The sequence below is a fragment of the Aphis gossypii genome, chromosome 1 (assembly GCF_020184175.1).
Source record: "Aphis gossypii isolate Hap1 chromosome 1, ASM2018417v2, whole genome shotgun sequence".
Lineage (NCBI taxonomy): Eukaryota > Metazoa > Arthropoda > Insecta > Hemiptera > Aphididae > Aphis > Aphis gossypii.
The window spans coordinates 68,663,524-68,689,209 of NC_065530.1; the positions used below are offsets into that span (position 1 = coordinate 68,663,524).

Sequence of the window (25,686 nt, forward strand, 5' to 3'; positions counted from 1 at the left end):
TATATAAATAATATTCTTAATTATAATTATTTATTAGGATTAATCTCAAACGAGATATTCATTCAATTATCTACTTTATTAAAATGTAGTCCTATTGACAAAACGCAGATCAATGTACTTCGATAAATTAAATAGTTTTAATCAATTAGGCATCTACTAAAGGTACTCAAATTAAAAGCATAGATAGGTACATCTAATGACAAATGTACAAATTTAAATATAAACATACCTATACTTGCATACCCATGTTAAATGTTTATCATATAAACAAAGATAACCTACAGGCTAAAGACGTCATTAATAGAATAGTAACTGATTACAATTTTTACGTTTGATTTATAGAAACCAGGAATATATAATAAAAAAAAGCCAACTAAGAAAATGCACGCTCACCGAGTGTGATATTGATATGAAGTTCTGTATAATGTGATGACTGATGACAATCTTTCGATCGGAAATCAAGAATATGGCTTAAATAATATATTCCAGTTAGTTAGTACTTTGAAGATTGCTTACTAATTATTGATAACAAGTATAGTAATCAGCTATTCATTTTACTGTTAATTTCTCTAGATATATAAATAGATAAGTAAAACTTTAAAATAAAATCCAAAAAATATGTATGGCATCTAATGCAATTGCAATATATTTCACTGGAATTGATTCTGGTTTTTATACATGTATAATGTATACATTATAATTTATAAATAGGGAATTTAAAGTAAATAATTTATTAAGTATTGTTTGAAGTTCAATTCAATGAATGTGAATTAGTAAAATTTGTAAAAATATATCCAATTACATCAATGTTGTAAAAATTATCACGTGTTTACATAATCACTACTATATTATTTTACTATACTAAAATTATAAAAATTATATAGTTTTTATTTGAAAATAAATATATTTAATAACTCATATTGTAATTTAGCAAATAAAATTCAACAGGAAACAGGACAGTGATAGCATGAATTTTATTGTTATTGAAATAAAAAATTAAAGGAACACTACTAACAAATTGCCTCACGTGAGTGTATCTTTTCTTCTTTGTGTCTTAATACATTTTTTAATAAATTAAAATTTAAAAATTTTCCTGTATAGACATTGTATTTTTATCTATTGTATCATCTTAAATTGATAAATTATTACTCTTAAATGTAGGGAGTGTATTCAAAGCTCAAATATATTCTATATAATTATAAGATTTTTTTTTAATGAAATATTTACAGAAATTATGTTATTTTGTTATTGAAATATTAATAATGTAAGCCTTAAAACTAATAATTAATTAAAAGAAAGGAGAATAAAGTTATTTTTTTGATATAATTTTACTATTATAATGCATTTTACACATGTAATTATTATTATATAAGTACTTGACATCTGTATCGCAATAATATAATTTTTAAATTTTTTAGTTTAACCAAAAAAATAGTAACTAGTAAAACAAAATTCAGAAATTGTTTCATAGATAATCATTCATAATATTTGAAATTCTTATTATCTATTATGGCTGTTAACCGTCAAATACGCGTATTGCTTTGCTATATAATAATAATAATTATGTTTATCGTCTATTACTAAATTATGCTATTTAATATGATTAATATTGTATTGTATTGTAAATTAAAAAAACCATGTATCAATAAGAAATACAGAGTTCGAAGAACAAATCAATTAACCACGTAAGACGAAAATGACAACAACACTCGGAAAATCTACATCATAATTTTTAGTTTTTATTAATTATAAGTTTATACTAGATTATTAGAGAATAATAATATTTAATAATTACACAAAAATTACGGTCCAATTCCAATAGGTTATAAAAATCAATAATATTAATAATTTTTGTTATTAATATATCGAAGATACCTATCCCACGTATAAGGCGGTATTTTTAAGTAAATATTTTGACGCCTCTAATGAACCATGACGCTTGCTGACGTGCGTCGTATCACATGTGCTGGTCCTTATCTACCATTCAGGGTCTCAATCACAATTCACGTGAAGATAAGATTCTCGTTTGTTATATCGTTCGTTTTAATCAAAATATTATATACGTATAACAATTAACAATTTAACAATATATATATAATAATATATTATATATATATATATACACATTATATAATATTTATATATAAGTATAGTTTATGTAGTGTAATAGATGCGCGCACGCGGGACTCTTTATCGCGGTCTACGTATTTTCAATGAATCTCGTGGAACCAAAGTGCGCGCCTCCGTCAAAAGTTCCGGAACGTTCATCCAGCGCAGACATGAGACCCGACAGTAAACTCAAACTGAAATCAGAATGCTTCGCCATCAACAGGTTGCAGCTGTTGGAGTATGAATATCACACTGCCCTCGACGACCTTAAAAAAGTGCGTAAATCGATTAACAATAAAACGTATACAATAGTTAAATTAATAAAATAAATTTATATAACTTACATGTATTATATATATATACAATGGGCACTTTCACATTTTCGTATAATTCGCATATCTGTACACATGTAATATTATACACTTCATAGGTATAATAATACTGACCTAATAATAATACAGTCGTACCAAATATTATTTATTATTTATTCATAACACGTATGATATAATTTAACAATCATACACAGTTTATAAACGAATTTAACAATACCATAACCTATGTTTAGTTTTCTCCGATTTCATTTATTATAACTATAATATTGGTTTTAGGATAATTAAAAAAAAATAATGATTCTTATTACTAATAAGGGTTATATTAAAGAATTTTATTATTATAATAAATCACAAAAAAAATATATTTATTTAGCTATGATATTCCTAATAAGTTATTAGGATTATTGGTGATCTATTATAATAATTCTTTAATATAATTTACGTTATTTTTCATATTATATTTATACTGTAAATTACGATTTGGTGCAATATTTAAAGCAATTATTGCTTAATTTACCAAAGTAAAAATAAAAATTTTGAATTTATGTCTAATTGTGTTGTAATGACTACCTAGTACTTCCGTTCAAATCGTAAATTTACAAAATTTCAAATGTAAATTTATTTGGTCATTATAATTTTTTTAGTAGATTTAAAAATTATTAAATTATAATTATACAACGCTAACTAACTATGGTGCATGAACAAAGTAATAACAAATTTAGTTATTTTCTGTATAAGAAAACTTAAAATCTAACTTATTAAATTCTTGTGTTCTTTTTAACTACTAATAAGTAATAATTATAATTTATAACTAAATACTATAATTAAATAAAATTTTTTATTCAACAAACATACTTACTAATACTGTAAATAAGTACCAGTTATTATCAAATCACTATAATCAAATTTTAAACCGATTTGGTTTACTTCTTATAATATTGTTCTGATTCAATTTATCAATTATAAAACACTATGTATAATTAGGTAAAATAAGGTATGTAAGGTAATTTACACTAATTTTATATTTAATATACTAAAATTTTTATATTTTATTGTTAATACTCAATCTTTTCATAATTTAAAATGTATAATTACACGATTTTTATGGAAGTTTTCATATTTTTGGTTGTCAATGGTTGAGAAGTAATTATAAAAAAAATCTATATAGGTGCTGATAGTTTAATTAATGTTTTTATATTCAATCGATTGTATTTAAATGTTATATCATTATAAGTATATTACCTATTTAAGATATTAGTTCAATACAAAATAATGTACTCAAAATCTTGTTTATATTCATTTATTTACAATAAGTATCGCATAATATGCTAAAATTATGTTTTTCTTTTAAAATGAAAAATAAATGTAATTTATTTGTCATAGTGATAATATTATTAATTATTCTTATATGATTAATCCGATACTGTTTAATCCTTAGATCATAATACATGTATATGATTTAAGGTTTAATTAAACATTTTTGTAAACAATACGCATGATCCTTCATAATAAATTATTGTAGAAAAAGCCTGATAAGTACCTATAAAGTTTTCTTATATCATAATATATAAGTACGTCATCTTCACAATACTTATGGTAGGTACTATTGTGCATTTTCATGATTTAAAAGATAAATCATTATTTTTTTATAACTTAAAACGTATCTCCCGCAAATATTGTCTTCGAAGATTAAAAGTTTGACTACAAAACTTGAGTTTGCTTTTTGATGCACATGTAAGACGGCTGACAGAAACAATCTCTGTGAATGAGACATACAATATGTAATAGAGTTTTGAGTTTTGCTGAGAACTGGTAAAATCAACCGGGTAATTCTTTCGAGGATTCATAGAAATTTCTTAGAATTACTTATAAAGGACACCACCCAATGTTAAAACGGTTTTGATCATTAAATTTTCAATCGTTAACGCGTTAAATGTGTACTGATATAATCTAAAACAAATAAATATCACAACAATATATTATATTTTATTACAACAAGAATATAACTTTTGAAAAACCATTTAGGCCTTGATATTTTTGAATGGCTAATTACTAAAACTACGTACTTCGGTTACGATTTAAGTAGAAAAAGTAAAGGAATAATCGTGAATAAAATATGTATACACTTTATGTATATTATAATATTCCAATAATATGTTTGTTATCGGTGGCATGTATATTGGTAAAACCTGACAGGTATATGAGGACAAACAATATATATAATATTTATTATTCCATATACGCGTGTCATTTAAACTTTGATTCATAGACTATAGTGTTTACGTCTACCGTTATTTGTAATAAATATTCGTGTCTCATGTGTGTACACAGTATATTTCAATGTTTCTTTATTATCAACAACGATTGACGCGATGTCGATTCCGAGTATGTCTGACAGCAGAAATAATAAATACGGCGAATCTTTGCGTAGATGCAATCGACAACAGTATTAAAATTATAGTCTAGGTGCTACGAGTGACTACCCAGCTTTTAATACAATAATTTTTAAGATAAATCTGTTATCTAGTTTTGGCACCGTAGCTTACGTTCAGATGTTGTTAATTATAAAAAAAAATATTTTAACCAATGTTCAACCGTTTGTTACGATTTTATACATTGTAATTTTCTATCGTTTAAATATTATTATATTTCTTAATAATTTTTTTTTTTTTATTAGCGTCAAGCTTGTATACGTAAAAGTTGCCCCCTTCACCCACTAAAAACTTTTAATTTTATAAAAAACATTTTTTACAATTATATAATAATTGTGATTTGTAAGTTTGTATTTTTTATTGGTTATTAGTTTATGATTATATTTGTCTACAACTCCTAAAAAATAGTTGTTTCTGTTTACGATATCCTCAATACCATTGACATATTAATTAATAATTTCTTTATTTTTCTTTGTATTAATTTTAGTGCATATGGACTTTTTTATTTTTTGTTGATTAAGATTTAACACTATAATGCCCTTTCTAGTAACCAACCCGACAATGATAATAATTTAAAGCTGGAAACACTGAAACAGTAGAAAATTTTACTTAAATTGTCTTTAATGAGTGACTACTTAATTTACTCCTTTCATTTCTTACCTACTCTTAGTAAAATATTATAAGCGTATTACATTTATTGTACAAGTTGTTGTTTATTTTAAATAAATAAATTATAAAAAACGACCATAAAATGTACAGCATAGTGATTGAATATATTAACTTTTTTATTTGTTAAATAAGTAAATATTTTTAATATTATTCTAAAATGTGGAAAATATAAATGAAAATAATTATTTTATTAATTATACTCGTTTTTACTTAAAATTTGAAAAAAATATGTTATCAGAATAATTTTGTTATTCTTGCATCGTCCTAGTAAACAAGAACATTATTATACTTTAAGTAATTTTAGCTATGAAAATACAAACTATTATTTATTATTAAAAATAAGTATTTATAATATATAATATAAATAGTATTTATGTTTTTATAATTTTAACTGAACTTTATACCTATTCACAGTGCTACATAATAATTTGTTGAAAATAAGGAAGCATATTAATAATCGTGTTAATTTTATTGTAAATAATATCAAACAAAAATAATTGTTTCACAATATTATAATTTTAGTATTTAGTAAAGTTATAAATAAATACATTTAATTAATTAATATCTAAAATCTAATAAATAACTCTTAATGTCTAAAATTAACTGTATTCCTTTAAGCTATAACAAAATTAGATGATAACAATTTGTTTCGAAAAATGTATATTAATAAATTATTTTTTTATTAAAAATCATAACGATAACTCATATAATAACCGAAAATAACAATAACCGATAAAACTTATAACAACAACACTTATTATAGGTACATTAGATTGTTTAACCTTTGAGAATAATAAATGTGATAAACTGATTGATGATTACCGAAATAATCAAAAGATTTTCAAAACATTATATACTAAAAGAAGTAATTTAAATGTAGTCCCTTATTTAGTTCTATGTAGCTAAATAAAAATATAAATACTATTAAGTAATTTATTGCAATATGCCTATATGTTATAAGCTTTAACTCGTTTTCAATATTCTACAATAATTAAATTTTAAAAAATCTGTGGTTTTTTTAATTTTAGTATTCTATTTTACTATTAAATTCAAATAAGGATTGACTTCAGTAATGAATATCATTACTTTTTTATAAAATTAATTATATCGAAATAAAAATGATATTTGCAATAGAACCATTTATTTATAATCGATGTAAATAATATTTCAGTCATGTAATTTTTACATTTTTATCTAGTAGTCTAGTACACATTGAAATACGATAAAATCAATAATATCCTAGTAAATTTATATTATTATAAGCAAAAAATAATGAAAAGTATTTTATGGATCTATTTCTTTAACGCAGGATCAAATATCCTTCAGTATTCTTTCCGACGTCTGCCTGCCAGTATCATTACTGATCCTCGTAATAGTGTGGAGTTACCAATTGAACGCCATGACCATAGACACCGATAGCGGAGACAACCGTATGATGTTACTCGTGTGTGGCGTTGGGCTTATTGTGGTCTCAGGCACAGCATGCGTTTACATCGCCATACGAATGTCAGTCATGCGACCAGAAGTCGAGGTGACCACTTTTCTCCAAGGAGAGGTAATATAATTTTAAAATGAAAGAAATATTACTATAGACTATTGTGTAGGCATGTGTAATGCGTAAAGTGTTGAAAAATAAACGAAGCCTTCGGCCGAACAACGGGGCAAGTGCCAGTTTCGGAAATGTTGTGTTTTTCGGTGAAATATCGAGACACGGGTACGATTTAATAAATATGATAATTGTTATTATTCCGTTGTTTGGCCGAGCGTTTCAAATGTGGATTGAAAAATAACCATTTCGAATGGAGTAATAATTGTTTAATTTCATCGGTTAATTATCATTATTAATAGTTAACGCATTAATATTATATTCTGATAAACACTATTATTTATTTCTGCGGTGGCATCTTGAATCGAAATATTGTAATTTTAAATTATTCGACTCAATGAGAACGGTTAAAAATTTAAAATATACAGATAATAGTTTGAGTATGCGACTATAATAGTCACAACAATCTAATAATGTCTTTCAAATAACATATTTTTGATTTATTGTATGACTATTTTTATGAACGAGATTTTAAATGATTTGATATAAAGGATAATAATTAATAAAGATTAATAAATTATAGTCTATTATATTTTTACATTGACCTTTTAATAAAATATCAAACATGAAATCACAGCAAGAAAACGCAGTTATTAAATTATCATTATATAATAGATAGTTAAAATATTTTGCTATAATTTGTTTCAATAAATTAATGATAGTTTCATTAATTTGTGTTTAATTATTATATGTTTATAATTTATAATATTGAATAATCTATTATATTATAATTTTCAGCTAAAACCTTTATATTCTGAAAAAAACAGATCTCAATGTTTTTACTATCAAACTATACCTGGAATACACAGGACTGGTAAAAAACAAACCGAAATTTTTATTGTGTAAGATATATCTTTTTTTGTGTGTGTTTGTTCTTAGTCATTTTTGTTTATTAAATTTTATTAGAAAGAATTACTTATTATTTATAAAAAGTTATTGTAAGTTCAATTGTGTTGTCCGTCTAATACTGTTATATTAGTATGTTATTTAATTTTACTCCGAAAGTTCGTAATACTTGTAAACTGATCAGTATTAATGCTGAACGTATGTGTATTTATGTGACTTTCAGTTAGTTTATAGATTTTTTATTTATATAGAAATAATATTGTACATATTTTAAATGTTTTTTGTAAATAAACCTTTATATTTAAATGAATGAAATTGATTTTTTATTCTACATCTTAACAACATCAGCTAAATTTGAATGAATATTGATGTTTATAATAATTAATAGCTGGTATATTGCATGACTTATATTTTATTGATATTTAATATAATATTATATTGTATCGCGATAAAATGTACGGCGGTTTGTATAGGCAATTTTAATACATTTTTGAATAGAAACCAAAGTTTACAATATTTAATTCATTTAGTCACACGGCGCGTGCACTTGTGTCTCCTATAAATAATAATTCACATATAATATCAAATACTATAATAATTTACACTTGTTTTATTCTATTGTTTCTAGTTACTTTTAATATAATAAATTTAAATTAGTAATAAACTAGGCAATTAAGTCAAACCACCTGAATCAGAAAGAACACTGAGTGATATCGATAGGAAATGTTTATTATGTTTTACGGTTGTTGGTATTATTGCAAGTATTATACATTAGAAATTTTAGTACAATATGTGAAATCAATTTTGAGTGAAAAACTAGCATTGTTCTATATTTTTATGTTGAATGTGGGACAAATTAATTTTAAGTTATTTTGTTATTAGCGATTATATTTAATTAATTATTTATTAATTTTTAATTTCGATTATAATATTGTATAATTTAAGAATCTATCATACAATAACTAATATAAGTATTATAAAGCATAATTATATAACTTGTATTGATTAATAAAAGTAAAAACTTTAAAGTTAGGGTCACAAATATAATAATATAGAACTAAAAAAGAGTGAAATAGTAATATGTTGGCTGTAGCCTAACTACAATAAATTAAGTATACCACCAAAATATTGATTTTAATAACTACGAAATCCTCAGTGTAGATTTAACTTACTACTAACTAATCATAAGAAAAATACCAAAATTTTTTTGGTAATTTGAACAGAGAGGATAGTTGGTAAAATATTATCTAGTGTTTCAGTAGTAACTAACTTAACTGACTTAAAATAAAATATGAATAAAAAAAAAAAAAATTATTCCATAAATGGTTAATAAAGTAACGCATTAAAAACACACACGATTTACGTGGCAAACAGAATTCTCAAAAATATTGTTTTATTTTTATTTTAGAGAGTTTGTAGTGTTTGTACATTACTTTCGTCAAATTTCATCAAAACAGACCTATTAAAAAATACTCTCACTCTACTATGTTCGAAATCCAAAAATGGTAAATAATTTACTAGTATATGAACGTTCTAGATGTCGATATCTATTGTGAAAACGTCAAAGACTTATCAATAAGTGTTTTACTTTTTAATCACACCGTATACATCACTGTTATAAAACGGAACGGCCCGTAGTATGTTATATTGGACACACGGAAAATAAAAATCGATCGGAGGACGGCGACAGCGTTACGGCCTGTAAGCAGTCTGTCTGGCACCGTTGCGGGCGAACGATCTCACAATACAAGATAATAATATTATTATATTCTAAAGGGTTTGCCGTAGTGTACATAAACGCCGTGTTAGTGTTATTCTCGGGACTGGTAAGTACATGAAAATATCTAAATAATACCTAATAATAATATCATGATACTAATAATTTTTGTGTTTGTGAATATTCAAAATATCGGTGATTATCCGGCTTATAATTAATGTTATTTCGCACTCTGTAGAATTAAATTTTAATCATTTGTCGTTTTTGGACTTACAACGTTATTTTATTTTGCAACAGTCAATTGAGGGTCACGGTCAGGGTTATGATTGTAATCATATGATGTTTATTATTATCATCTTGCGTGTAATTTTGTTGATCACGTCATTTTAATATAATATATTATGTAAATACCTGTTACAGACTGTTTTATCGTTGTATACTTGTACGATTAGACTGACTCACACGTATACCAAAAACGAAACATTCAAATAAATAGGTAACATTTTTCTTATCCATATTGACCTTGAATGTATAAAACAAATTGGTTATTGACACCATAACGTATAAAAATAAACTAAAATCATGTATCTTAAAAAACACATAGGAATTTTAAAAAACGGAATTTTATTATTAAAAGTTTTATAAAATTGTCTCAATGCAGGCGACTATTTATATGCCTACTACCTATGTAGTAATAGTTGTTTAATCCATTATCATTTTTATTATTTTCAAAATTAATATTGTTGACAAATATTTTTAAATTGCTTAATAATTTATTAACTCTCTGGTTGATTAATACATCATATCTTAATCCAATATTTCCCATTTCAATTAGTGTAATAGTAAATTAAATAGCCATTAATTTTTTTTTCTAAAATTAATTAATACGATAACATACACTATACATGTATTTTGGATCGTAAAAAGTTTCAACATTGTTTATAATGGTAATAATATTATTAAAATGATTATAAGGATTTTTATAAATCATTGTTGCGTATAATATGAATGACGTACAAAAAAGCTTTTAATGTTATTAATTTTTTTTAGCTTTCCGTTTGTTTTACATATTTTTACAAGCTGCAGCAATGTATTTATTAATAGAGTGTTTTCAAAGGTATTGCTAGCACTATTTCATATTCTATACAAAACTTTAAAGACTAAAATTTAGATTATATTACAGTTTAGTATTATCACTTAAAAATGAAAAGTCTAATTTCTCCATTTCCTAATATAATATATAGGTAATGTTACATAAGATATACTATTGTATATAGGTATAGTATCTGTTATAGTTCACCCGGTTCACGGTGTATAATATGAATTATTACTCTTAATTGTCTTTTCGATAATGAGATGTACAACGATTATTTTAAACTTTACTTATAATTAATAATTATATTACAATTACCTATGAATATTTTAAACAAAATGTATGATTGTAATGATTTATGATTTTTTTTTTAAGATGCCCATTTACTAATAATATATAGTTAAACTATACTAGTTTCGGGTTTTTACTACCATAAATATAACATTTTTAAAATATTCATAATTCTCTCGTCGTTGTGTTGGTGTAACGAAGCACTTTTTGTACAGCTGGACCGACAGCTTCATGTATTTTATAAGCATGTGTCACTGGCGGATTTCCAAGGACAGACATAACACTCTTCTATAGAATGAAATATATATACATAAAATATTCACTGTGCATAACCAACCTTTAAATTTAACATATAAGTTGCATACAAATATATTTTTCATTATTCAATGCAAAATCGATTTTATTACGTTATAATACCTATGTACACACATACATGATGAATAATGATAAAAGTTCATTTATATTTATGGGCGCACGATTTATTGATATAATACTAATCCAAAGTGTCGGTAAACAATGAATTTTGAAAAATCATCACTTTTTCAATATTATTATTAATTAATTTAAATAAATTTATACATTTTGGAATTACTGTTAGGTCAGTCATAATATACTTAAACACGTTAAGTTATTTTTTTATTCAATACATAAATAGAGTGAGTAACTCACAGTTTTATGAGTAAATATTTAACCGATGAATGATATTAAATTGTGTTATGTACATTAACTATATAGGTACATTGTAGTATGTGCTAATAAGACTGCTGATAATGATACAAACATGTTTCTTCAATGACACATATTATATTATATCTATTAATGTATCACTGTAAATATAATATAAAGGTGTACCTATGTGAATCATTGGAATATAATATTTTGTATGTTGTACTTCATATAAAATTATACAGTAAAATTTTAAACATAGAAATCAAAGTGGATTTTATAACTAGTTTGAGCTTGTATTTGCCGATCTGAATATGTATTTTGATAAAAAGATTAATACCTAATAAAATATTATTCATGACTAATTGTTTACTATTGTTGTAGAATTAAAATATGTTAACGTTTTAAAGAATATACAGATGATTTTAACTTACAAGTAGGTACAAAGTACATCATATCAAAATTTACATGTATGGAATTGTTATGATAAGTTTAACTATATAAAAGCATTTAAGTGTGTTAAAAAGGGAGCAATGAAGCGATCGTCATTCCCCTCTACAAATTTTTTTATGCTGTGAATTCAGCGGATATAACTCTTGATTTTAACATTTAATTCCATATTAAACTAATAAAATGTTGATAAATACTACCCATTGTCAAAAAAAATTCTTAAACATTTATTTATCAATAGCAAGATCTGCTTACTTGCACATGATATTTTATTAGTCTCAAATTTTAATTTACTTTCTTATAGATACATATAATATATAAATAATAAACACACGTGTAGTCAACAGTTGAAAATATTAACTGAATATTTCAATATCTTATAATATATCGTGTAAATAATTTATAATATATACTATTTATATTTATCTAGTTTATTACATGTTTAAATTTTCAACAAACTTTGAATTAATTTCAGCTCACTCTTTAATTCCAAAAATAGTAAACAAAATGTAAATACATTTTGAAACATAAATAATGTATTGACATTATATTAATTAATGCTGGTTATTAAATTTATGAATAAAAAAACAACTTTCATAACTATTATGAATAAAATACGTTAAATCCTTAATGATTTCTTTTTCAAATTCTTTAATTTTTCACAATAAATATTTTCACCTGAAATTTATCACGAAAATTATGTGTCTTTTATTATGCATATCATATATTATGTTTCAAACAAATAATGCGGCAAACATATTATGTGTATGTATAGAAGATTCGAATTATACGGCTCATTATTATGTGTTAAGTATAGTGTCGGTGTGATATAATCTGAGTATCTGATATTGAATTTTATAAGAGTTTTAAAAAATTGCATACAGAAATAGGTACCTCGAATATTATTCATCGTTTAAACTAAACACTATTGTACTTATCCAAGACATGAATGCATTGTTTGAATTCCTATATTAACTAAACGCATAATATAATGCTATCACAAGCGATCCCTCTGTACACAATAAACGCACACCGAACGAATCAATTAAAAATAAATTTGTGATTTAAGGACGCTCCTCTCATTGAAAAAATACTCACGTATATGGTACACTATATAACTATAGGCAGAACGTCGTATGGCAGATAGCGAATATTATTATTATATTATTATACTATTTCACATTTTCTCGTCGAGAATGTTACTCATCGGAGAGGGGAGGCGGCGCAATCGCCTGTAGCAAAATATCATCACACTCTTTTTTTTTGCTATCGCTACGATGACTCACGCTAAATTTTATGCCGACAGACGGCAAACATTATAATGCGCTCGCTCAGTTCGTGCCGGCCAGTTAACGAGTTAACTATACAATAATTGAATATACATTATATTATATTTAATGTAGGTACCTATACTCTACATTGTACCACTATTATATTGTTATACATTTTTTTTCGTCTACGTCATTTTAGTAATTAATTTTAATTTTTTCTTCGTTTTAGAACACCATCGACGAAACTAACCACCTGATATCATCATGACCTACTATACGACTAGGGTAAGTCTTTTTATTGTTATTATCAAAATAATAGGTAGATATAATATCTTCATCGAAAAATCCCAATCATTCGTATATTCTACAATATTGTCACGAGAATCCTTCGTACATAATTAGTGGAGCTCCATTTTGGAATTCACGCTCTACATACTTTACTTTTTTTTCTTACCGAGATGAACACATCACGTTATTTGGATACTGAAAAAAAGGGTCTGTAGGCCTTGGTAAATAAGACCCAAATATACTCCCAGTTGCGATGATGTAGTACCTACACGTTTTATTCAATATCTCACGACTAGCATTGTTATTTTGATTTCTATGTGTTTTTTTGTGCAGTGCACTCCCACGGTCCGTCCGGCAGCCGATTTCGATGCCGAAGCCGACGCAGCCGTACTAAGGAAAGCCATGAAAGGATTCGGTACTGACGAACAAGCCATTATCGATGTGCTAGCAAGACGGTCCAACACTCAGAGACAGGAGATCAAAGAAGCTTTCAAGACACTCTATGGAAAGGTAGGAAACATATTATTTAAGCATTGAAAACATATTATTATGTACACTATTTTTATTTTTGTATAATATATATATATAGTTTAACGGTAATAAAACAATCAAGAGAAAGCGTTTAGATTATGCTGCGTGGTTTACTAGTTTTCGGAGAAAGTCTAAGACAAACCATAAAATATCTTTATTAGTTTATGTTTATATTAGTTATTCATCATAATATTTTGCGAGGGTGTTAAAAATTCATATTTTGATCCTCAATAGTTTAGTATACGAATATAGTTTACGTGATCGATCGAATATCGCTAATGGTTAGTTTAACTTTTTACATTTTTTGTTTTTTATTCATCAATTTCATAAATACTATAATATATCATAATATTTATAATTTAACACAGTACATACATTGAACAATGACAATAATATCACGTATTGTACACTCTAATTTTATATTAACACTTATATTCGTTTTCTGCTAGTTCTGCGATAATGGAAGTAATCGCAGTTACTCGGCTGATTTTCATTTATGTACCTACACTGCCCATGAATAAATTGACCGATAGGTATTAAGATATCTACAACTTCTATGTGTATTATTTTTATTACCTATATTATGCTGTATTGTGTAAAATGAATGGTACTAAATATTGTATTATAATTTATATTATTGTATTTATGTCGATTTTTGAGTTTTTGAGTAGACGAAATAGAAAAATCAATCCGATATCGCTGAATACCAATGTTTGCATTGCAATTCTTTTATTATTATAGTTTATAGAGATAACACATACAACATATTATGTATATTAATATAGGTATTATATTGCATTTCTATTCGAAGTGTATTGTGGTTTTGTTATTACGATAATTTAAATTTGTGGCTACCTATTATCGTTTTATAGGTATATCGACGTAATGTTAAATATAAGTACACTATAAATATTTTTAGGTATGCGAGAAATCGGTTGTGGTAATGCAGTAGGATATTGGTAACGAAATTCAAATAAATGTATTGGCTTGCGTGATAGGTAGTTTTTAAATTATAGGGGGTGGACTGGGTAGAGTACCTAGCTGTTGTAAAAAAAAAAATATTTTACCGTACACATTATAATTATAGTTATATTCCAATCAATAAAATATAATATTAATCGTAAAATACGCATATTATATTAAATTTTTACAACTCTTTTTTATTTTTTTCAATAAAACTTTGGTGTTGTGTGTAAAACAGGGTTTGAAACTTTTATGATTTTTTTGTGTTTTAGTTCTAATTAAGTTTTTTTTTTAAAACTATAGAATTTTGGTTCTAGTTAATTTCCGGTTATAATTTGAAGTTCATTAAAGTTAGTTTAATTAAAAGTTCAAAATATGTAACAATTATATTAATATTTAATGAATCACTAGTCATTATTAAATTAAAATTATCAGAAATTGCTAAATTTCAGATAAATCATATAATTATCACTGTTATATCCATTATAGACATTGAAATTGAAATTAAAATAGCTTAATTTCCATGCAAGCTTTATATGCACAAGATAATATTTTAATATTTAGATGTATGTATTCTTCTTCAAATATTTGTTTTAATAATATCTTAAATTGAATGGCATTCATATATTATACTATTATATTATAATTAAATAGTTTACAAAGAAAAATAGATGCTTACTTTTCGACGAAATTATATTTAATTATTTATTTTTAGAGTCTTCTGTATTCAGTATATCTACATTATAAAATTATTATTGTTTTTCACAATGTTATGTATTTTTACGGTATAATATGATCACAGCTAGTTTGTTCAAGAATGCAACATCTATATATATATATATTATATTATATTATCTCTGTGTACTATACCATAATTATGTCAAGGACATGTATTTAAAATGTAATTATAATGTACGTATACGTTTTTTTGCTCTGTAGGAATTAATCGACGATCTGAAGAGCGAACTCGGTGGGAACTTCGAGAACGCCATTGTCGCTCTGATGACCCCGCTCCCAGAGTTTTACGCCAAGGAGTTGAAAGACGCAATCAGTGGCGTGGGCACCGACGAAGAAGCCATTGCCGAAATCTTAGGCACGCTCAGCAATTTTGGGGTCCGGACAATTTCCGCTGTCTACGAAAAGCGTAATAATATATAATATTATTTAATTATTACTGGCTATACTCGAATCAGACTGAGTATCAGTAATAATTTAGTCTGAACGCATGGCATTTTTTAAAGCTATATTTATTTGTATCGTTTTGCAGTGTACGGAAACTCGTTGGAAGATGATTTGAAATCCGACACTTCTGGATCTTTCCAGAGATTGTTGGTATCTTTGTGCTGTGTAAGTAATAATCATAATATATCTAAATATATATTAATTTATGTACAGGTTAGATTAGGTAATACTAGGGGTTATTAAAAACCATTTTTGAAAAAATCAACATAATAATACCTTAACGATATTTGATTGTTAATGTACACTGTGTAACCAAAAAATAATACGAGTATATAAAAGACTCAGATAAATTGTATATTACGTGTATTATAATATGTTTGATTTGATTAGAAATTAGAATATTATGTAGCTAAATTACTATTTATTTAATAAGATAACACAATTTAATACTTTATTTTTAATAACATACCGACATACGTTTTACAGTAGATCGTAATGTTTTATAATTTAGATGAAACGACTTGACACAATGGTAACGCATTCATAATATATCGGTATGAATAGGTAGTTTAATTTAAATGATATTGTTCAGACTGTGGGTGTTGACCAACATGACCTTAGTTAGGTACCAACAAAGGTGTTAGTTGTATAGATAATAATTGTTCTTACACTATTATTTACTACATCAGTATATTCAATATTATTATATAATTTTGTTAGGTCAATTGTAGAAAATATAGCAATATTGATCAGTAGTAATCAGTAGCATTACAATACCTATCTTGATAGTTAATACATGACATGCACTTAGTTATTTCGTACAGAACAACGAGAAAGACTTGTTATTTTCATTATGATGCGATATTATTTCAGTAATAATATACTCACAGTATCCAATGATTAATGAATTATTATTATGTTACATTTCAGGCCAATCGTGATGAAGATGTGGAAGTTGATCGTAGCGCCGCGGTTGCGGATGCGCAGGCTCTTATCGACGCAGGTTTGTTGTAGTTATCCAATAATTTACTGATTTGAATTGATTATAAATTTCATATTATCATAGTTTTTATAACTTATAAATCTGTATACATCTAATCATTGAGCATCCATAATAAATATACAAGTACCCAAAGTACCTAATAATAATTTTAAAATAAAACTTGTAATAAATGTCGACATTCTGTTCACATTTTTCAGGTGAAGCTCAGTGGGGTACGGATGAGTCAACATTCAACTCGATTTTGGCTTCTCGTTCTTATCCACAACTTAGAGCCATCTTTGAAGAGTACGAAAACCTCTCTGGCAAGGACATCGTAGAGACAATCAAGAGTGAAACTTCCGGTGCTCTGGAACACGGTTTCTTGACCATTGGTGGGTATTTACATTTCTTTTTCTTCCTGCTCCATTCTACTATAATATTTTGTATTATTCTATATAATATTGTTATTATTTTATATGTTGGTGTCTAGTAACTTCGAAGTTTTTTCCGATTAATAACTTGAAGTCTTACCTGCATACGTTATTTTGACAGATAATAAACATATTTTATTAATAAATTGTTATAATATGATATGTACAGTGAAAAGTGCCAAGAAAAAGAGCGACTACTATGCCGACCAGTTGGAAGCATCAATGGCAGGTTTTGGCACTAGCGACCGTCAGCTGATTAGGATCATCGTAGGCAGATCTGAAATCGATTTGGGGGACATTAAACAGTCCTACGAGAAAATTTACGGTACTCCGTTGGCCGACAGAATCGCCGTAAGTCCACACAATATTCAATACATAAAATATTTAGTAAATAATAATATAAAGCACATTGATATATACCAATAATAACGTTATCTAATCATGAATTAAGCTATACCTCAATGTATCTTAATTCGTGGTTGTAGACTATAGTAGGTATACCATATTCATAGTATACATATGTATATGAAATATATCTAACAATTAATAATGCCTATAGAACACCTAATAATAATATGTAATAATATATTATATTATGCACACGCTATTTTAGTAAAATGGAACAATTCACAAGTATAAGTAATAAGTATATAGGTTCTTCGGCACGGTGTTGCGGTCCGCCTCTGCAGTTGTCTATTAAAAAACACGAATTATTATGAACATTCACATATGATATTATTAGTATTTACAGCTACCTATATAGTTTGATAATCTATGCGAAATACTACGTGATCGGGTATTAAAGCGATACAACCGTAAACGTAGATTGTGTGCCTAATTATTAAAATTATAATAAATTAAGTAATTGATGCGCGTAAAAATCAGACAGAGTACACGTATAAACTAATAAATATTGTTATTCATATAAGTAAATGAAAAATAATGACATTGAAAAAAAACGTAAGAATTCTTAACATTAGGTATATATTAGCAAATAAATTATGTTATTCTGTTACATGAAAAAGTTTACAATTTTGCAAACCGACTAAATTACCTACTATAGTAGTCGCATCGTAACATACCTATTGATCATTATATTATCGATTAATCACAAATGTATCTATTGTAAAAATGACCTTTCTTCTTTTTTGCTTTGAACGTGTTAAGTACGAAATCAATTAATTAATGATATTATTCGATGCGTTTTGTGAGTGCATATTGTGAAGTTTAGAGCTAATATTCCATTAAAATAAATTCATGCTTGAAATCAGTACAATGGAAGTAAAATAAATACCCTCTTAACAGGTACCTATATTATATTTAATCCTTTTATTCATTTTCAAATGACGTTTCAATGAAAAATTCATTTTATTTTAAAAATGTTACTATTATTATTATTATTGTACTGAAATTATCGATACACACATTAAAGTATTAAATACACTCACATATTATTAATGTACGAATTAATATAATAGGTATATTATACTCGTAACATATTATATTTTGTTAGCAATCTAAATAAAAATTGTATTAAAATTCAAAAAATTTTTCTTTTTTTTTTTAATTATTTTTATCATTGAACTAACTATATACCGATACATTCAGTAAACTCAATTAGGTAATTAAAATTAATAACATACTCGCAGAGTTCTATAATGTATATATTACAGGGTAAAGCTATTCACTTCTGTAATTATATTGTCATTTACACCACCAAAGTAGTCCCATTAGTGAGTTCATTTTTAATTTAGATAGGTACTACAAATACAAGATAGTTTTTTTCAAAATCGAGTATATTATATATATGTGTATATTAACTGTAGTAAAAATCTATTTTGTTGGTTTCAAGTGTTTTAAATGATTTAATAGACAACTGCAGTAGTGCAGCATATTACAATTATGTATACATATCCAAATTTATATTATAGACACTAGACTGCTAGTCATAAATATAACATAAAATATAGGCAATACGTACAATAATACGGATATAATATTATGCAAATATTTATTATTACATCGCTAATAAGCCTTTTTAATAATCTTTAACTAAAATATGTAATAACATAATAAATTTATTTAAAATATACTAATTTTATTATTTATATCATTACCTATACAATGATATAAAACTTAATATTTATTATTAAAAGTATATTTGATGCTCTTAGACGCAATCAAATATTTGTTGTTTTGCATTGTTCGCATGTACCTACATTTTTATAAAACTATATTATTATAATAACATATTATATTCTACAAATACAATACCAATATTTATGCTGTATCGTACATCGGCTAATAAGGTTTTTTTTTAGGGCGACACCTCTGGGGATTACAAGCGTCTCTTATTGGCTCTCGTGCTCTAATAAAGCTTAGAAATGCATGAGGAAAGGCACTTCAATTCTTGCTTTATACCTGTACCAACTTTTAATTTCATGTAAATAATAAACTATTTAGTTAATATCATTTTTTTTTTTTTTATTATTATCATTTTATACAAAACGGTTTAAATAGTTATAATATTGTTTTATTTGCAATAGTATTTATTATAATATATATATTTTTTTTAATAAAGTACAAAAATGCAAAACTTAGCTAATGTGCCTATAATAATATTTACATTTGTATTTATTTTATGGATTAATGCAGAGGTTCCCAAACTGTGGGTCGTGACAAAAAATTAGGTACGGTTATATTTTTGGTTGTAAGCAACTGATTCATCAAAAAAATATGTCATTCATTGATATTGTGGGTCACCAAATTTTAAAAAATTCTCAAAATAGGTCGTACAATAAAAAATTTGGGAACCTCTGGATTAATGTTCAGAAACACTTCCAACATTGTAAAAAAACAAATGCCTCACACACACATCAATACGCGCACTAGTACACATCGTTATTAAATTATTGGTTATCCACATACCTACGATTTTAAGCTACATTAAGTTTATGCAATCAATATTTCTCCATCAATAAAGAGTTTTCGGGCAGGATATTGTGGGATAAAAGTATAAAACAGTTATATTATACTGTTATATTCATGCAACTAGGTACTCGTTTTATTGTCAAACCTATATACTTTTCTGGTTAATTGTTTTGAATTAAAACTAAACCCAAAACTAAAACCAAACTTAAACTAAATAATACTTGATTTAATACATAAATATATATATATTTTTTGACATCTAATAATAAAATAATGTACAATTTTATGCCATACAAATTGCCTATATGAACGCCTCAAAAATCGTGCTCATCAAAATCGTCCTTATAAAAATATATTATATACTAGGTACAATGTTTTGAAGTTTATAGCAATAATAGCTAATAATATAATATAGTGAGAATACATACGAACAATTTTCAGCTAAGAGCTAAAATATGAAGATTTTAATTTAATGGAGAAATTAAATATTTGTTAAAAATCAAACGTTATACTTTTTTTTTTTTTAATTTTTAAGTTCCATTTATAAAATAATGTTGGTTAATTGTATGTTACTACATCTTACTTAATATACAAATTAATGTATTTCAATATAATATCACAGGATCAATACAATTGATAATAACAATACATAATAATACCTATAATATCATAATAACTAGAGAAATTTCTAACATCACTAATGCCTTGGTGTTGCCTATCACCGAATGTAGTTGCCAGTTGGTAATCACAACATACCTATAACCATACAAGAAAATAATAACACTGGACAAAAATGTCGTTTTTAAGTATTTATTTAATTTGTCTGTTCTCAGAGCGATTGTGGTTCAGATTACAAAAATTTGCTTATCACACTTGTGTCGCAATAATGCTTTTAAAAAAGAAAGCTATTTCATACTACCGTCATCGTGGACGCGCACAGATTACTTTACTGACTATAGTAATACAACAACAACAACAACAACAACAACTGCAACTATTAAACTATTACGTGCTGTAGTAGATATTTATGTGTCACAAATTAATTTCTTAAATTGTCTTTTAATATAAACACAATGTAATAGATAAAATTATTTTTTTTAATTAATTCATATTATGTCCACTGTTAAATTTTTGAATACAGTTATAAAAAATTCGATTTTTTTCACGTCGTCGTTGAGAGAGATAGAGAAAGATAATTTACACACTTTTAGAACACTATATTTGATATAATAAAATATTGTTTTAAATTTTAATATATATTTATATTATAATGTATTGTTAACCGTGAATTATTAATCAGAAATATTTTCCTAACTATTATTATTATAAATTAATATATATTATATTTAGTTTAATAAAATGATCGCTAAATAAAAATTTTGTTTTTGCGTTAATTTGTAACGGCTTGTTTATTTATATTTTTGCATGTAAACAGAGTGGTTTAATTTTTTACTAAAGTAAAAGCGTTGCACTATACTATTCGCATGGTACCAGGTAGTACATTTTTAATATTAAATTTTATGCATATATTAAATATATTACTAAACATAGATATATTTCTCCTGATAACCACATAGCTAAATGACTTAATGGATTATAGATTGGATAGTATTAAGTTGTTTTTTTAATCAGATGGCGTACGAGGCCACGAGGGCGAGGGTTACGCGTAATTAAATTTAGATGTACCTACCTACCTACTTATTAATAGAAAAAATCTATTGCCTTATAAATCATAACTATTAGCTATAATTATTTATAATATGCAGTACCATAAGCAGTAACTTAATATGAGATCATAGGTAATTATATTAATTTAATTTTTAATTTTTATAATTATAACTATGTAATAACTAATAAGTCAATATATATTTATTTTTTTAACTGAAAAAGGAAAAAAACAAAATCACTGGGCACTCGTCGAAAAAACTCTTAATACAATTAATACATATTTATCAGCCTATCACAACTGTAATTCCTTAATGGGTATTTCTACCAAGTAATGTTCTTAGGAATCTTCCAATTCTACGGTCATAACTTAGGCTCATTGTAAATAGGTTTAAGATTCACCTCATACATACTTAAATACACAGTCGGGTGTATCAGGTACCTACTTATTTCAAAACATTAAATCATTTTTATATTATATTAAGTTCGTAATCAATTTCACTTAGTAACCTACTAATGAAAAAACACAATATAACTATAAAATTAGGTAGTTAAAATATTATAGTTGTTGACGATAATTAATGTCAAGTGATAAATAATAAGCTGTTAAGTAAAAATAAAAACTCAAAACAATATGCAGCTATTAAATATATACCTATACGACCTACCATTATATACTATAGTTGTCACTTTGTATTGTGTATACTGTATAGTATAGTTATAATTTTGAATACTAAAATTTCGTTATATCACCTAAAATACTAAAGCAGATAACATTTTTAGTACATATTGATGTTTAATTAATTAATTAAAAGCCTATGTAATAATTTTAACACATATGGTTAGAAGTTACTAATCAAAAACGATGATAATACATTTTAAGTTTATACCTATAATATAATTATACTGGTTGAGTGGCGTAGAAGGAGACATTACTGTACAGTTTAATATACAGTATACTAATGAATAAATAAAAAAAATCAATAATATAATAATTAATTGGCTAAATAATTAGATTCTCTAAAACTAATTTTCAAACAAAAATACTACTGTTCGAAGAAAGAAAAAAATATGACATTTATAATTTTGACTTAAGTAGTTACTATTAATAAATAAATTTACAACTACGTTGTAATTAAAACTAAATCTAATTCAGCAAAGTATGCATGTTGATAAAAAAAAAATTACATGTTGGTAGATATGTACCTATCGAGTTTTGTAACTGTATGTATACTAAGGATTATAGAACCATATTATACGATTATAGGATTAAATGGAGGCAATAATTATTTAAAAACAAAATTTTAAAAACGCTTTTAAAATCGACATTTCGTATATCATTGATTGTATAGACTATAGGTAGGTACCTACACATTGTAACCTAACCTAACCTTTTATTATTTTTATTATTATTAGAAAGTATTCCTGATAGAGTCGTCTAACTTATATTCATCTCCTTTAATTATACATTTATTCTAATTCTGAATTTTGGATTTATTTTAATTTTATGTTTTAGATTTTTAAAGGTTGTGCAAACATATCAAATAAATTGAATAGGTATTGTATTTATAAAGTTAATTACAATTAAACTCGGCCAATTATTACAAATTACAAAACTTAGTTTGAATAGTTTGATTACCAACCTAATATCAATTACCTATTATGATTTTCAAATTATTTTAACCTCCATTCTTCCAAACCTATTATCGTGGACCTATTGTCCTATGTATAAACATAGTTAAAAACTCAAAAACTATTAAATTCGATTTTATACATACCTAATTCTTATAAAATTCATCTGCTCAACAAGTTTGCACAAGAAAAAATGGTAATTTTCATCTAAATAATGACATTGATATTACCTAACATTTCTTTAATAGATAAAAATAAAAGCTTAACATAGTACTTAAGAACTACAAAACTATAAGAATTTAAAAAATGTATTATCAAAGGAACAAATTAGCATACTTATTGGCTATTACCTACTATCCAAGTAGGTAAGAAATACAAATGTAAGTTATAGACTTACATAATACCATTCAAGCACGAGTAATACACATATATGTAGGTACATATTATTAATATTTATACTATTCAATTTTTTTTTTAGAGCGATTGTGGATCGGAGTGTAAAAGTCTATTGCAAACTATCGTTGATCAATAAATAATAATTATTTATATAATATTATATTACAAACAACGTCAATATCTCAAACATATGGCACATTATATATCTATAAAATATTAGCAAATGCTTTTTAAATATATTCTTTAGATGTGCGTTTTTTATCGTTATTTTCAACTTACTTATAATTTATCTAAGGTGTATACCTGTATTTTTCTACGATATATTTTTTGAATAATTGATAGAATAAATATAATACACATTATAATATTATAGTACCTAAATTGATTCACCTATATTATAATTCTATTTAAATGTTAATTATTTATTAATTATTATATATTAATATTATAAAAATGTGATTCATTACAGCACGCATTATTTGTAGCTTCAATAGTTATACTACTTCAAATATACAATTATTTATTTATTTTTTTTTATGCCGATTTAAACATTATAAATCCGCTTTAAGTGATATACGCAGAATTGTTTACCTACGTTAAAGATTATTTAATGGTTCCTATATTTTAATATTTTAAGTTTGAGTAAGTAGTGAACCATAGTCCATAGATCAAAAGTAAAAATATTTTTATTACGATAAAAAATGTCTACCATCTATTTATAATAATAGGTACTTTTGTAAAACTTGAGTAAGTACATTTTATAAAATATTTACAAAATTTAACTATAATTTAATTATATATAGTAGGTATATAATGTTGTATACATGCATGGTAAGTAAAAAAAAATGTGTATAGTATATATTTATAATATGAGGTATAAGGTTACTGAAGTTTCTGGCGAACAGTGTGCAAAATAACAATATTTTCATAAATTAAACAAAATAATGTTGACAAAATTTTAACTTCAAATGCTTAAAAATGATATTTTCTGTATCTTTAATATATAGTTTTAAATACATTTAACAAGTTATGAGGAACCAAGCAAGTACTAATTTTTTTTACCCGCAATTATTAATGAAAAAATTTACTATTTCTTAAACCTATAAATAGCTCAGGTAGTTAAAATATTTTGAAAATTATACTATATACCTAAAGACAATGCTAGTACAAACATTAGGTGAGAATGTCAAGTATCTATGATTT

At 25.2% G+C, this 25,686-nt stretch overlaps 2 protein-coding genes across 8 annotated transcripts; both read left to right on the top strand.

Annotated features, from left to right (window-relative positions):
* Positions 1-2,162: 2,162 nt before the first annotated feature.
* LOC114126272 (uncharacterized) lies at positions 2,163-8,258 on the top strand. Its single transcript, XM_050197727.1, has 3 exons — positions 2,163-2,384; positions 6,852-7,097; positions 7,887-8,258. Exons 1-3 carry the CDS (start codon positions 2,214-2,216, stop codon positions 7,992-7,994), a joined length of 525 nt encoding a protein of 174 aa, XP_050053684.1. The 5' UTR covers positions 2,163-2,213; the 3' UTR covers positions 7,995-8,258.
* Positions 8,259-9,664: 1,406 nt separating this feature from the next.
* On the top strand, positions 9,665-24,937 carry LOC114126270 (annexin B9-like). 7 transcript variants are annotated; one of them, XM_050198638.1, is made up of 10 exons: positions 9,697-9,820; positions 10,132-10,207; positions 13,712-13,767; positions 14,104-14,280; positions 16,204-16,408; positions 16,532-16,611; positions 17,377-17,449; positions 17,647-17,820; positions 18,029-18,210; positions 21,624-22,184. In XM_050198638.1, exons 3-10 carry the CDS (start codon positions 13,747-13,749, stop codon positions 21,675-21,677), a joined length of 966 nt encoding a protein of 321 aa, XP_050054595.1. In that variant the 5' UTR covers positions 9,697-9,820; positions 10,132-10,207; positions 13,712-13,746; the 3' UTR covers positions 21,678-22,184. The 7 variants fall into 7 exon arrangements, 5 of the variants coding, with proteins under 5 accessions (XP_050054590.1, XP_050054595.1, XP_050054580.1 ...); XR_007603567.1 differs by lacking the exons at positions 9,697-9,820; positions 10,132-10,207; positions 21,624-22,184 and adding exons at positions 13,452-13,610; positions 20,181-20,302; positions 24,566-24,937; XR_007603566.1 differs by lacking the exons at positions 9,697-9,820; positions 10,132-10,207 and adding exons at positions 13,452-13,610; positions 20,181-20,302 and having other exon boundaries at positions 21,624-21,771.
* Positions 24,938-25,686: the final 749 nt, after the last annotated feature.